Source organism: Drosophila biarmipes, chromosome 2L, assembly GCF_025231255.1.
Source record: "Drosophila biarmipes strain raj3 chromosome 2L, RU_DBia_V1.1, whole genome shotgun sequence".
NCBI lineage: Eukaryota > Metazoa > Arthropoda > Insecta > Diptera > Drosophilidae > Drosophila > Drosophila biarmipes.
The window spans coordinates 18,707,265-18,723,216 of NC_066612.1; the positions used below are offsets into that span (position 1 = coordinate 18,707,265).

The 15,952-nt window shown below is 46.0% G+C and overlaps 2 protein-coding genes across 2 annotated transcripts; one reads left to right on the forward strand and one right to left on the reverse strand.

Annotated features, from left to right (window-relative positions):
• The first annotated feature begins 952 nt into the window (after nucleotides 1–952).
• LOC108033939 (protein teashirt) lies at nucleotides 953–9,178 on the forward strand. Its single transcript, XM_017108623.3, has 2 exons — nucleotides 953–2,377; nucleotides 6,197–9,178. Exons 1-2 carry the CDS (start codon nucleotides 2,325–2,327, stop codon nucleotides 9,033–9,035), a joined length of 2,892 nt encoding a protein of 963 aa, XP_016964112.1. The 5' UTR covers nucleotides 953–2,324; the 3' UTR covers nucleotides 9,036–9,178.
• A 789-nt stretch (nucleotides 9,179–9,967) lies between these two features.
• LOC108033940 (ER membrane protein complex subunit 7 homolog) lies at nucleotides 9,968–11,018 on the reverse strand. The gene is made up of 2 exons (XM_017108624.3): nucleotides 10,172–11,018; nucleotides 9,968–10,097 (listed from the first exon to the last, which is right to left on the reverse strand). Exon 1 carries the CDS (start codon nucleotides 10,926–10,928, stop codon nucleotides 10,230–10,232), a length of 699 nt encoding a protein of 232 aa, XP_016964113.1. The 5' UTR covers nucleotides 10,929–11,018; the 3' UTR covers nucleotides 9,968–10,097; nucleotides 10,172–10,229.
• Between the last annotated feature and the right edge of the window lie 4,934 nt (nucleotides 11,019–15,952).

Below are 15,952 nucleotides of genomic sequence, written 5' to 3' on the forward strand. Positions count from 1 at the left end.
ACTGTTAAACTATTTTTATTTATTTCTTGATGTTTCTCAAGTTCGATTCAACTGGAGTCCATAGGTAGACTACGATACACACAAAATAATTTTCCAGAAACTTTGTCAAGTGGAATTTCCTGGCCCTCAGAAAGGACCTCATAAAAATGCGGAATTCGCAGATTTTCAGTTAACCGAACGGCCGAAGTGTCGCTAATTTAATTGTTTTCGCAGCCAAAAAGAAAAGCGAAAAAATTGGTTCCTAGGGAAAAACGCACGGGAATCGAGAACCACCCCCAACCCCTTTTTCGCACCCTCTCTGTCGCTCCCGCTCCGTCTCGCTCGCACGCCAATGCAACGAAACAAAAGAGTCGGGAAAAAGGCAACAACGAGACTGACATGTCAAGTGAAGCGAAATCCACGAAGAAGCTGCAGAAAAGCGAACAAAAGTTGACAGCAGTGGGAGAGAGGGCGGCGAGGAGAGAGCGAGAGGGCCGAGCACTCAAAGTGACGAGGACGAAAAGCTCAAAAAAAGCAACAACTACTGTTTGTTTGGCAGAAGAAAAACGAAAAGCAGCAGCAGCAGCGGCGGCAGAGCGAATTTGAATGTGTGCGAGCGGGATGGCGCATGCGAGCGGGAGAGAATTTGTTTTGAACTGTCATAAATCTTAATTGTGATGGAATCGGAATCGGAGCAGGGGGTCGCTGGAAGAAGGGGAGAAGGAAGGGTGACGAAAAAGCGACAAAACAGATTTCACACATTTTCGGTGCGAGCGAGACGGACTGCTCGCCCTCGCTCTCTCTGCTGGGGAGCGATTTCCCCGTGTTCCAGTTCCAGGCGTTCGCTTGTAAACAATTCCAATTGGCGCGCAGGGGAAAGCAGAGCACGGCGACTGCGCTCTCTCCGGCTCTCCCTCTCTCTCGCCCACACGGCTGGCCAGCGGATTCTTTCGGCTCAGTTCTCTTCAGTCAACAACGAACCGTTACAGCGTACGATCATGCGAGAAAAGCTCAGCGGCGCGGCGTTTTTCACAAAAACCGTACGGTAATTAATTAGCCCGAGAGCAGCGCAGCCGGCGCGAGCGAGCGAGACAGCAGCACATTTAATCACGCTGACAGCCAGCTGTCCTGCAAGTGTGTGGGTGGCACACACACACAACTGCGCAGCCGTCGCCTGAACGCAAAATCGAATCAGAAATTGCCGTCGCCAAAATCGCGCGCTTCGTGTTTGCCGCTCGTCAAAAGCAGCGCAGCTTCCAATCGCTGCACTTCCCGTCCGCGTCCGTCTTTCTTTCGTTCGTTTTTTTTCGCCCTTCGCCTCTTTCCATTTCCATTCTCATCCGTATCAATCAGCGGCGGCAGCAGAGCGGCAGCGCATCGTTGTTGTTTGTCAGTTTGACAGCAGCGGCAGCGCAGCCAGCAGCGACGTCGGCGGCGACGGCGGCAGCGGCTAGTGACGAAAGAACCCGGCCAGCAGCAGCAGCAGAATTCATTCGCCTTTGGACGTTCATTCGCTTTTGGACGTTCATTCGAGTAACGACGGAATCCGGATGAAAGACAAGACGCACGCACATCGCGAAACGCGTGTTCCGCCAGAATAAAGTTGAGATACTTGAATACCTAGTGCGATACGAGTCGAGTACACTTGAGGACGCGGATTTCCCAGGAGCAGCCGCCATCATATCTAGTCAAAAGGAAAACAGAGGAGGAATTCCAAGAAAACTGTCGCACGCAAAATGCTCGATCAAGACTGAATAAAAAAACAAAGCCGAGAAATAACAACAAATGGTTCAACAAAGTATACGTAAAACAACCACAAATTAAAGTATATGTACCACAACAAATATATTTATTACTTAAAGCTAACGATAAAGATACAAAACTACTACAAATATTTATATTTAAACGGTATTTTGCTCACCAAAATTACACCTACATACACTATGTAAAACCAGTTACTTAAATCAACAAACCTAAACGAAGTATACGATTCAATGCAATTATTAAATTAAATTTAAACCACACCACACACAAATTACAAAACGCCTCGAAACAAAACACAAATATTTAAACGTCATTTTTGTCTGCCATATGAAAATTTATAAATGTAAAATAAACACAATTTAAACAAAGTTATACGCTACGAAAAACAACAAGTTCTATACGACAACGTACCAAGTGCAAAACGAAAATTAAAAACCAAACTTAAACAAATTTTATGAATATTGTGTCAAATTAAAGTTAAGTTACCAAATTGAAGCGCCAGCAAACCCAGTAGTTCGCTAAAAGAAAACCAACAAACACCCTAGTTCCCGCAAACCGTCAAAATTCAGCAGAATTTAAATATGTTGCACGAGGCTCTGATGCTCGAGATCTACAGACAGGCGCTGAATGCCGGGTAAGTTTTGTCCATAAGACTGGGTGTTCCATACAAAACTGAAAAGTGGGAGAAGATATCTGTAGAAATTCGTTGAGCCGAGAAGATACATTTTGAATCAGTCTCAGATATAGGGCAGGTGATTAGATACTGTGGGTTCCTAACATTGATTTTAAACTTTATCATGATTTTGGAGAGATTTGTTTGATAGAAAGTTTGGTTGCATTATCAATCAAATAAAGTTAGGCTTAACAAAAAAATAACCATAAACAAGTTCTATAATACTTTAATATGAACTAGTTTTGGATATAATGATAGTATGCGATAGTAGCGATTCCAATCACAATTATATACTTCCACATATCACAGAACGAGTTCAAATAGCATCTTATTAGCTGCAGAGCCATCCTAAATTTATAAATCTCACGCCCACACCATATTAATCAGCCGCAAATAGAACACAGCACTCGTAGAGCGATTTTAATCAAACGAAAAGACCTTCCCGCCAACTTTCGTTGTGTCATCCCCAACTGATAGCCGAAATTGTTGAATGGCCCATTAAAATATTACTTTAGACTCGCGGCCAAATAAATATATCAGAAAATATGATTTCATAGTCGCGAGAACTGGGCGCATTTGATGATTGGCATTGGCCGTCCCCGACGTCGTCGCACACCTGTCGTTATAAATTCAGCCCCACACCAATAGCCCCGACCATATATCACGGCACCCACCCTCGGAACGCAACAGTTCTGAATCCGAGTTCCCGAAAATATTGATTTACAGTAAGGCAGATCGGGAAAACCAGAACCCCGAAAAGAAACTTGATTTGTAATGGAAAAGCGGGGGAGCGGAGCGGGGGCAATCAAAATCAAACAGAAAAATCGGAATAAATTCGATGATCTATCTTTGGGGGCTATTAAATTGTGTGAGCGGTTGTATCTGTGTATCTGTATCCGCGAGTGCCTATGAAATTATGATTAAACAAGTTTGAGATACATTTTTGCACTCGCCGAGAACCTGGGCACAATTAGTGGCAGGCTGAAAACGGGTTTCCTCCCGAGGTATTTTTTGGGGGGAGGGCTTATCGGGGGCATTACTAATAAAGTGCGACAAATTGTCTCGCTTTCGGTGGTTTGCATGCGAATACATGTGAATTTTCAAGATTTTTCCAAGGCGATGACGTAGCCGAGTTGAATAAATCATGCGAAAAGTGAAAAACTCAAAATTCGCTACGCTCCGCTTGCCATCTTTCCGCCTGCCCCACCCCCCTTTCTCCGCCTTTCTCCTGTGTGTGTGAGCCTATTACGAGAAAGATTTATGTTCACAATTTGCCGCTGATTTGTGCGTGTGTTTGTGGGTGTGTGTTTAGTAATATTTACTCTGTTACCTTAACGGATTAGTCATGCCTCAGTTTTTGTTTACCAGATACAGTGGGTTATATAAGGCTGGGGATTGTAAAGAACCGGATTAATGTGATCTTGCAATCAACAAAAATAATTCTAGACAAAACTTTAAAAAGTAATTGACCTACAAGATGTTCTAGAGATAAGATACATTTAACATATTAGCTTAACGGGTTAGTTAGAGCTTGGTATTATATAACCAGATACAGCGGGTTCTATAAGATTGAAGTATGCAGGCATTATAATGAGTATTATAAGAAGCTTCAAAATAACAAATTAAGGAAAGTTAAAGTAACTAATGTGAAAATCTAATAAAATGTTAATATGATAAAGTATTGTGAGGTCTACCAAGTTTTCAGGACCAATCAAGATTTTAAATTAAAAATACAAATATTCTAGTTATACATCCTATCAGGGTTATAAAACTCTCCCAATATTTCCCGCCCCAATTCAGAACGTTCCGAGTTAACCTGCGCTTTACGGATGCACATCAACCCGCAGCTCTCGCGATTATTAATGAGACATTTCAACTTGTAATTAACTGCGCTTGCAGGAGTCGCTTATAAATCATTTTGATTTAAGCTTAATCGAATAACGAGATTTCAGCTTATGATATGCTGGCGGGGAAAACTTGTTGCCAGCTATTTCGCACTAGAGAAAACAAAACACGCGAATAAAACCGAGGAAAAATGCTTTGTATGCGGGCCTAATCGCCCCATGCCATCTGGATGGCTAATTAGCGGTGAGCGATCGCACTGTGTGTGTAATAACTATCTTTGATATGCTGTCACCTGGCAGGTGACTGAGCTGCACATGAATCAGATTTTGTTGCGCCTCGACGGTCCCTAAGGTCCCATCAATATTGCGCTAGCCGGGATCTCTTGTGTACTATCCATCAATTAACGAAAAAGTGCCTTTGTGATAGGGCGACCGGGTGACAAACCTGCTACGAGTCGAACAACTTAATGCCGGTTAAGAAGCTAGTTTTTCGCTGAGCGATCGCTTGTCGGACAATAGCACATGACAAATTGTTGACAAGCAGCCGATTTTTGGGCAAACATTACCCACTCTTCGGTACTCCCATTCCCATTCAAATCGGGCCACATTAACTCTTTGTTATTGATCAAGTTCCAGCTATTTCCGCCCCGACTAGGTCGTAAAATTCCCCAACAACTAATAAAAACAACGCCCACTCGCATATTATATAGAGCTAATCATCAGCGAATTTATAACATTTTGCATATACTTCAAAGTCAATCAGACAATCATTCAAAACAAGCTAAACGAAAGCCGCAGAATTATGTTTCTGTGAAATATTCTCAAAGCAAACAATCGCAGCTATAAAAATTATATATGGTTTCAGTTTGGATCTTACACACTCGAACACACCACACACAAGTCGAGGAAACAAGTTGAGCGTTTTGATTTCGGATTTTTTCGGTTGGCAATCATTTTCCTTATTATTTTTTCGGGGTTTCTCTGCTCCGAGCGGCAATAAAACTTATTTATGCACATTTATGAGCTGGCCAATTAATTTATGCAAACTATGTGGAATTTGTGGCTGCCCAGCCAAACGATAATTGCCGCCGAGTTTGTCAAATATTCGGATCGAGATGGGATCTCATCTGATTTCGTCTCAGATGCCGATTATGATCGGCTTTGCTCATAACTCACGCCCAAAGTCTCGAATTAAACGCCATTGTTCCATGCAGATTTTACGAACCTCGCGGGAGGACGGGGGAGCTGCGACTAAAAAACACAGCTGGCTGCCACAGAGTTCCATTTTTATGGTTTTTTGTACTTTTTGTAGCTCGCTCTTGCTTTGTGGCGCTCTGAGATTTGAATAACAAATCGAAATGTTGACATATGTTTGCCATTGTTGGCATTGTTGTTCCCCTGGCCGAATGGCGAATGATTTAGCACAGAGCCGGGCGAAATATAAACCGAGCCATAAAGATTTCCAATGCTCTTGATTGCTTATCTGCCGGTTTGCTTAGAAAACCTTACTTAAACGCTGGGTCCGAGAAAGTGTGGTGGGGAGAGAAAGTGTTATCACTGGCATCTTTGGTTTATTAAGCTATTGGGGGTTGATAGATGGCTGATTGGGCCTAAATGACCGGCTCTTTTGTCCGACTAAAGCCAGAGATGAGAATAAAGACACTAAGAAGAGAGAGGTTTTAAATTTATTCTATGTTGTCATTAGGTCCCAATGATATATTAAAACTTTATGAAAACGCTTTTTGTGGCTTTTACTTATATAGTTTTAAATGATTTTTATGTATTACTTATATTACTGAATACACTGCCACAGAAACTCGTTTACCTCTGGCTATCATGCTTTTTCTTTAATAGTTAACATTTTCGAACCCAATTTACCATTAAGATTGGAATGGAATACTTTTACTAATGATACCCCCACCTCTTTTCCTTACAGAGCCCTGCCCACAGCTCGTCCGCGCTCCACGGAGTCGGCGAACTCCAGCGAGCGGTGCCCCTCGCACGACTCCAACTCTTCGGACAACGGAGGGGGTGGTAATGGTGGCAGTGGCGGTGGAGTGGGTCACCGGATGGACGCCGCAGCCCTGTCCGCCGGCGTGATGCCCGGCGTGGTGCCCACCACCCTGCACTCGACATTCCCGGCGGTGCCGCAGTCCCTGCCCGCCCAGCCGCCCTCGATGGAGGCCTACCTGCACATGGTGGCTGCGGCCGCCCAGCAGTATGGATTCCCCCTGGCCGCAGCTGCAGCGGCGGGGGCGGGCCCTCGCCTGCCACTCCCACTGGCCAACGAGGCGGCGGCTCCGTTCAAACTTCCCCCCCAGGCTTCACCCACTGCATCCAGCAACAACTCAGAGGCTCTGGACTTTCGCACCAATCTGTACGGCCGGGCGGAGTCGGCGGAACCTCCTGCCTCCGAGGGCGAGGAAGAGGACTTCGACGATGGTGCCAACAATCCACTCGATCTCTCCGTGGGCACCCGCAAACGTGGCCACGAGTCGGAGCCACAGCTTGGTCACATCCAAGTCAAGAAGATGTTCAAGTCGGACAGTCCGCCCGCGAATCCCGTGGCTTCGCCCTCGGCCAGCCAACTTTTGCCAGGGGTTAACCCATATCTTGCGGCCGTGGCGGCAGCCAATATTTTCCGAGCGGGTCAATTCCCCGACTGGAATGGCAAGAGCGATTTGGTGGTGGATCCCCTCGAGAAAATGTCCGATATTGTTAAGGGAGGAGCGAGTGGAATGAGCCACAAGGAGAAGATGCACTCGTCCAAGGCCACACCACCGCAGGCAGCAGCTCAGCCGCCAAAGAGTCCGGTTCAACCTGCACCCAACCAGAACTCCGAATCCGGAGGAGGATCTGGAGGTGGAGGAGGCAGTGGAGCCAGTGGCGGTGGAGTGACCAAGGCCAGGCACAACATCTGGCAATCGCACTGGCAGAACAAGGGAGTGGCCAGCTCGGTGTTCAGGTGTGTGTGGTGCAAGCAGAGTTTCCCTACGCTGGAGGCCCTCACCACCCACATGAAGGACAGCAAGCATTGCGGGGTGAATGTGCCTCCCTTTGGCAATCTCCCGAGCAACAATCCCCAGCCCCAGCACCACCACCCCGCTCCTCCGCCACCACCGCAGAACCATAACCTCCGGAAGCACGGCTCAGGAAGTGGCGCCAATCACTCACCATCGGCGAACGTTAAGAATGCCTTCCAGTATCGGGGCGATCCACCCACGCCGCTGCCCAGAAAATTGGTTCGTGGCCAGAACGTTTGGCTGGGCAAGGGTGTGGAGCAGGCCATGCAGATCCTCAAGTGCATGCGGTGCGGCGAGAGCTTCCGTTCGCTGGGTGAGATGACCAAGCACATGCAGGAGACGCAGCACTACACGAACATCCTGTCGCAGGAGCAGAGTATCTCCATCAAGTCAGCGAATGCCAATGCCAACTCAGATGCCAAGGAGAGTCACAACAGTCTGAGCTCCGAGGAGAGTCGCACGCTTAGCGCGGTGCTCACCTGCAAGGTGTGCGACAAGGCCTTCAGTTCTCTGGGGGATCTGAGCAACCACATGGCCAAGAACAACCACTATGCCGAACCACTTCTGCAGTCCGCTGGAGGTCGCAAGCGGCCAGCGCCAAAGAAACGCGAGAAATCACTGCCGGTTAGGAAGCTCCTGGAAATGAAGGGTGGTGCGGGAAATCAGGACGATCTGGCAAACGAAAAGTCGGCGGTGCAGGGAAAACCCGGACTGGGACCTGGTGGAGGCGATAAGAACGACGCCGCTCTCTTTGCCGAGCGCATGCGGCAGTATATTACCGGGGTGAAGTCCCCCGAGGAAATGGCCAAAGTGGCTGCTGCTCAACTCCTAGCCAAAAACAAATCCCCCGAGTTGGTGGAGCAGAAGAACGGCAATGCCAAGGCTCCGGGAGCATCCTCGGTGCTAAGTGCCATCGAGCAGATGTTCACCACCAGCTTTGATACGCCACCGCGACACGCCAGCCTGCCAGCCAGTAGTCCATCCAATTCATCCACCAAGAACACCTCGCCCGTGGCCTCCAGCATACTGAAACGATTGGGCATCGATGAGACTGTGGACTACAACAAGCCGCTGATCGACACCAATGATCCGTACTATCAGCACTATAGGTACACCAGCAGCGAGAGGAGCGGCAGTGAGTGCAGTGCGGAGGCCAGGCCGAGATTGGATGCCCCGACTCCCGAGAAGCAGCAGCAAACCGGGGGAGGAGCAGGTCACGAGGAGGAGCCATCCAAGCCGGCCATCAAGCAGGAAAGGGAGGTGGATGCGGAGCCCATTAAAATGGAGATCAAGTCTGAGCTGGCCGATGAGCAAAACGAAGCCGAGGAGTGCTCCAAAATAGACTCCACTCTGGTTAACGGCAGTGCCACGAATAACAACAATAATAACAATGTGGAAAGGAACTCTCCAAAGACACCCTCGTCGGCGGCCAGTCCGCAGACCAGGCTGCTACCGCCCCGCAGTCCTGCCGAGAGTCAGAGATCAGCTACACCAAAGTCACCCGCCTCTAGCCACAAGTCCTACGATGGTAGTTCCGAGGGCAACAAGAAGTATCCCAGTGATTCGCTCAACGCCCTGTCGTCCATGTTTGATTCCCTGGGCAGCAGTGGAGCAGGAGCTGCCAATACCAGGGCCAAGCTGGCAGCGGCAGCCTCCGCCGGAGGATCGGAGTCGCCGGAGAACCTCAGCTCAGGCGGAAACTCTCTGGCAGCCCTGCGACAATTCTGCGTGAAGAAGGAGAAGACCGCCTAAGTCCGCGGGCCGAGACGAAAAGCGAAACCGAATCGTTTGCCTTGTTTTCGTTGTTTCGAGCAAAACGCATTTTCAACATTTTTTGGTTTGCCAGCGCCTCGCCTCCGCCCCCCCGAACCCGCCAACCCTCCACCAGCGCAATTCGGGGCTTCGGGTTCGGGGTGGGTTTTTTTTTGGCCTCGGCAAACCGAGATTCAAGTCAAAGTGCCACACGGCAGGAGCCATCGGTTGCATCTGTCTGCAAAATGATGGCGGGCATGACGACACTTTGTATTAACCGGACAAAGAAACGGATAGGGACGTGGACAGAAGAGCGCCGCCGAAGAACCTGGGAGATTTGTGTTGGCGACAGTGTACAGAACGGATGAGAACGGAGTGATCCGATATTCGCCACCCGGCAGTGGGGGATGTGTTACTTTACAACACGATTCCTGCCGCGTCCACCTCCTCCGCCCATTCAGCGCGCAGCAAGGCCTGCTTTTTCAAGGTAATTATCCAATATATAAGGATTAAATAAAATAATGGCACATGTAGTGACTTGAAAATATTCAGTAAAATCTTTACATCGGAAAATGACATTTTAAATCTTAAATGCATTAAGCATATATGTAAATGTGTCATATTAGATAGCTGTCATTAAATTTACAATTACAATAATTTGAAAATTATTCATTTAAAAATATAGGCCTAACAGGTTTACAATCACTTAAGTACAAGTAATCGTATTTTATTTTGGGAGTCCTGGTGATAAAAGTAACTAAATGTTCAGTCAAATCTTTGTAAATAGTTCGTATTATAAATCTAAAGTATCTTCATCTTCTAATTGTGTCAAAATATGTTTATGATACATTGGAAATAGTTTATGTTTGGTAAATGCGTTTATAATCTATAACTATTTTTACTAATTATATTCCTTTCCTCTTATCATTTCAGGATGCAAACAGAAACGCGCCACCTTGGATTCCTTGAAAGACTGTGGCTTGCCGGCTGATCGGGGTGGCATGGAGGCTGGACGAAAGCCCACACCCGAAGACACGAGCCCTTGCTAGGGCTGCCACATGCCTAGGCAAAGAGTTAGGAAATTGGAAAAGAAAACATTGTGATCAAATAAAAGAAAAAAGTTTTTATGGAATTACCAAGATGCAACTCTTTAATTAACTGGAAATGTGGAATGTGAGGGCTTCTTTTGGGAACTCATTTTTTTTGTCGTTTGGTAGGGCTCTTCTTTGGGACCACCATTTCTTCCGCCTCCAATCGCTTTTTTCCCGAGAGGATGGTGGATAAGGCGCCGGTGAAGTCCGGCATATCGCTCAGTTTCGGAAATTGAATGCTATCGAGCTCCTTCTTCGTCTCCGGGTCTTTGATAAGCATGGAAAAGGCCAGCATTAGAAGGAGCGGCATCACCATGAGGAGCACCATGGGGTTCAGAATGACATCGAGAAAGCACCACTGCTCCCGACTCTTGAAATAACTTCGCCGGGCAAGGGCCGGCAGGCGCAGTGGATACGGCACCTGGTTGATGAGCGATGGCTGGATGTAGTTGACCTTGCGAGCCCGGTACTTTCCCTTTCCGGTTATCTCCACCCTCACTTGCTGAAAGTAGATGTCCGGGTGCTGCACCTCCAGGATGTGACTCCCATTGGGCACTCCGGACATCAGAAAGCGGCCATCCAGTCGCACGAATCCCTTGATCTCGCCACCGTTGATCGAAAGTGTTATGTCGCGAAACCAAGTCTCTGGCAGATTCATACTTCTATCGGGCTTCAGGATCACTCCTTCAATGGTGTACGTCGCAAGATCTTCTTTTCTGCGATTTTGCCGAACTGTAAGTTCTTGGCTTGCCAGGCCGCTGCTCAGGCACACTATTGATAGAATCACAATAATTTTATACATCTTTAAGGATTAAAAGATGCCTTGAAAGTAGTGCCTTCAAAGCACTACGAGGAAGCAGCTGAATAAAAATCGTTGTTTAGACTTTGAACGATAAAGCAGGAATATAATGATTATTGTATTACAATGATAGCTAGATTAATAAATTTTTGTAAATATTCAATATTATATTTATAGATATTAAACTACCTATGTTAAAATTTATAAACTTTTAATTTCCCGGTCAAAAGAAAAGAGAAACTTACTATTAAAAATGCCGTCGGCAAGTGCATATGATCTCGCGGCATCAGATCATGATAAGTCCCAAGAAACCGGACTTCAGCTCTGGAAGAATGACTCAGAGCTGCAGAATGTCGTCCTCCAAAGCAGCCCAAGCCCTTCCTACTCGAGCGAAATCGTGACCCAGGCGACTTTTGTTCGCCCATCAGTTGCCGCATATGTGGAGACATTGTGTGGAATTTCGGCCTGGCCACAGCTCCTTGGCATCTCCAAAGTTGGCAGCCAAGGAAGGGAAACCTGGGGCCAAGTAGCTGCCACAAATTTGCACTTTTGATGAACGTTTTCGGCTTCTGTGCCGCGCGAATCACGGCAAGCATGTGCAATAATTTTCGACGGTGAGATGGTAATTTCGCAAGTAGCTCTAGAGGCCTCAACAAGTGCTCAACGGTTTGGGCGCATGCGCTAACGATTTACGAACATAATTTGACATCCCAAAGATCGCGGCTCGGAGTCGGAGGGCCGCTGGTGTCGTCATTATGGCAATTTCGTGTTCATCGTTTGATTTAGCGCCATCGCACCGGCCTCTCGTCTGCAGACCCGTTGTTTGTATTTAAATTTCCCCACCGATCTGCGATCTGGGATCTTTCTCCCCCGATCTACGATCTCCGATCTTCGGGGCTGCCATTAAACAGACTTGTTGCTGTTGTGATATTATGGCTGCTGCTCCTGACTGCGCTCAATCGACAGCGCATGCGCATGGAAATTTAAATTATGGTTCGGATGGATCGAAATGGGGTTCGGAATTGGGATCGGGGTGGCGGATCCCCGCTCTGTAGCCCGTGCAGATTAAGTTGCTTCGAGTCCAAGAAAAGTCAAAATGATCGCTAAATGGGAAAAATTGCCTCAGATTGAATTGAGAATTTTATGGGGTCTCTAATGGCACTTTCACTCAGAGTTTGATTTAAAATTGGTTTGTTTTGCTATAGAAAGTGCTGAAGGAATTAAGCAATTCCCCTTCAAAAATTCAAAGAATTACTCATTTTAATCAAGCATTTATAAATATATATAAATATAATATAAATATAATATAAATATAATAAATAATATAAATAATAAATATATTTAAATATAATGCTCTATCAACAAATAATTCCACCTAAAACCGAGTCATCGCCTCGTATAAAACTCATATATCTTTGCCGGCCAAACGAAACTAACCTGATCCAATATAAAGCTCGGCGCCTTATCAACGCTTCTTTTAAAAGTTCTATAAATAATATTAATCTAATCGGGAAGAAAAAAGTAACGAACAAAATATGATCAATAGCGATCAAAAACAAAGTGTAAATCAATCATCGGAATTGATAGCTAGTGACTGATTTACGACGCAAGACTCATGTCTGTGCCGTAAATCCGCCAACGCAATCATTTTCATCATCATCATTATTGTTGTCGCTATCAGAAGGAAGAGTTTTGGCATGACACACAACTGGCCGGCTTATCCCTATCGCCAAATGGGTCAAACTCATCGCCCCGACGAGCTATTCGCAATAAAACAATTTGAACGATTGCAAGATAATCGTTTAATGACTCCGCCGCCGATAAGGCACAGAGATTTACTGTACAGATTGCGATCGCTAAACGACTCTCGGCCTTATCAACGCACCAGGATTACTATCTGCAATAAATCACTGCGAACGTGCTAAGCTCTCGGGCGAACTGCCCTCGAGTACACTCGCTTCCCTGAAGACCCATCATAACTGATTTGCTAGGAATTGTTTTCTGGCCAGTCCGCCAGTCCAACCAACCAGATATGCCACAAACAACAGCAACAGAAAATCGAGATCCTCCGAGGGCCATAAATCTGAAGGAACCTTTGTGTGTTTTTTATGCGGAAAAGGGAAACTTTTAAATATTCATGCGTGATATTTGTCGCAGCGACAGGATCGCCTTCAGATCCAACGATCGATTGTTTCTTTCCAAAACCGAAACCAGAACAACGACAGCAGCCCAGCCCGCCGTCAGTCAGGCAGAACAATTGTTTAGGAGCCAGCAACACAATGGGTCATTTAGGCCGGACTTCAGATGGCCCCTGCCTCCCCGCGTAACTTACCGAAAACGTTGCGCATCCTGACAGCCAACAAGCACTGCACGATCCCCGAATCTCTGGGTCTCCGGAGCCGCATCTGAATTCGGTCTTAAATCCGGGCAGGATTCCTTTCGGGGAACACGGGGGTGTTGTCCTTGTGAGTGATTTATTTAGTTTGTGTCAATTCCTGAAATTATTGGCCCCCAAATGCAAAATCGTTTCAGTTCTGGTCGTGATGACATCTCCCCGCATATCTTAACACATTTCGGTATTCCCTGAAAGATCATTTCACAGAAGGCGGAGCACTGAAGACTGGGACTCGAAATTTGAATGCAAATTCGGGCTGGCTATGCCTTTGGCTGGGACAGTTGTTGACAGACCTTGGGACTTCTGATGACTGGGAGATGTTTGATTGAATCAATGAAGTTTATTTGAATTGGGGGATTTAAGAATAGTTGTTTAAATTTTGTAAATTTTTTAAATAAAATATTGAATTTGAAGTATGGGTTTTATCGATAAAACAAAGTGTATTCGTGTGTCCGAAGGGACTTGTGTGCAATATAAATTGCTCAAATTCAAAGTTTTGTGTATATAAATATATTCTTTTAATAAATAAAAATAGGTATATACGATATATAGGTAAAGCCTAATTTACTTTTTACCTTTTGAAAAAAAAAATTAAAGTTTAAGTAGTACCATATGTACTCTCATTATTTTATTATCCCTAAGGACCCAGCGCAGGCATTCTCCATGCCCCGAAATTCCTATTATAATAAGCTTAGAAATAACTTTTAATTAGGGGAATGGATGTAAATGCCATTCTGTAAATTTGCGAGCCTCTTGAGGCTCCAGATATGGCCGACGCGTTGACGATGATGAGGCAGCCGGCCAACAAGATGGAGTGGAGTGGATATTTCGCTTGGAGACGCGGTCCTGGGCGCATTTAAAACAAGTTCAAGATGCAAACAATGGATCATTATCCCGGGACAAAACTCAGGTAAGGCCAAAAGCGAGGAGGAGAGCGAAACAGATACAATCGAGCGCAATCGCCACGGCATTCCCATAGGTTACACGGCCAGATGGGAGATGCCACAGGTCCAGGCCATACCTAAACCTATACCAAGCCATCCCAACCCATCCCAGCCCGAGCCATAGCATCCGAATCCCAGTCCCAACCCAGCCAGAGATCCCGAGGAAGCGAGACGGCCAGATAGAGCGACCGAGAGGGAAGCTCCGATGGCGAAGGCTCTTGTTGTTTATTGATTACACGCTTTTTGGGGAATGTGCATTGCACTGGGCCGCGGTGGGTTGCGAGTTGCAACTCGCCAGCAACTTGCAACTTGCAGCTCGCGACTCTTGGCCATAATGGTGCGGATGCCAGCGGCTGCAACATGCGCCTGTCATGCGATCGCCGCCAAGAACATAACATCCATTACACAGCCATCGACTGGAGCAGAAAGATGGGGATGGGGTTGGGGCTCGGGGATGAGGCTGGGGATGAAGATGAGGATGAGGACGAGGACGCTTACGATTGTGAATGCGATTTGGCGGAGATCGCGGCGGCCAGGGCCCAAACATTGGGCTGTGGCACTACGGAGCAAAGAGCACGGGGCTATCGCCGGGGCGAGAGCAATATGAAATTCAATGCCACATTTGCTGCATGAACTAGAAAAATACTGAAATGTTTGGCAAAGTGTTGAAAACTTAGATGTCCAGAAAGGCTAAATACCCTGCGTAGTGTCTGTTATTAAGCATTCAGTTTAAAGATACTCTAGGTGAATATTTTTATTTACTTATGGCTTTTGCAATTTTTTAATATGTATTTAATTAATTTAAATTAATAAAAAAAATTTAATTGACTAGTGTTATTTAAAAGGTTTTATGAATTATTTGGATATCAGCATTCGTTAAGAGATATAATAACGTAACAAGTCTGAAAAATTCGAAATTTCTTTTAAAAGAATGCTATTAAAAACGGTTTAAAATTTAAGTTCTAAAATCAAAAACCGAAAATGTGTAATAATTTATATATTATAATCTATTGAAATAGCAAATGCACCAAATTTTAAAATACTAAATTGTTTGGCTCGAGAAAAACATTTATAAATATCAACTATTTTTGTAAAATTAAAACGCTTAACAGCCATCTTGGACTAGGCTAAGCATACCTATTCCTCTGTTTAGATTTTAAAGGATAAACGCTGCACTGCACCATAAAGTTCTTCGCTCGCTTCTGGCTGCTTTGCTGCTGCTGCTGCAGCTGCCGATGTTGCAGTTGCAGTTGCAGTTATTGTGGCTGCTGTCTTGGGATCAGCGCCTGCCTCCCGTGCATTTAAATACAAAATATCAAAATTAGCATTTGTAACAATGGCGAATTGGCCGGAAAATAATGGTACTGACCTGGCCAACGATCATGGCCAAGGCATCTTCGATATTGGCATCGCAGTTGCAATAGTTGCCAGAGTTCTGGCTCGTAAATCAGGCACTGGGCGGGGGAGTTGGCACCGGGGGATCAGGGCCATTTGGGGCGTGCAGACGACAACGAGGACTGCGAAGATTATGCACCAAGTTCCCCCTTGCACCGGGGTGATCAAAACCGAAACGTAGCCAGCAAAAATGTGTGATGTCGTCTGTGACGCTGGCGACAACATTTACAACGGGAGCAGCTACAGGTCGTCCGGCGACGACGACAGCCCAAACAGCGACAGATCTTGGCCAT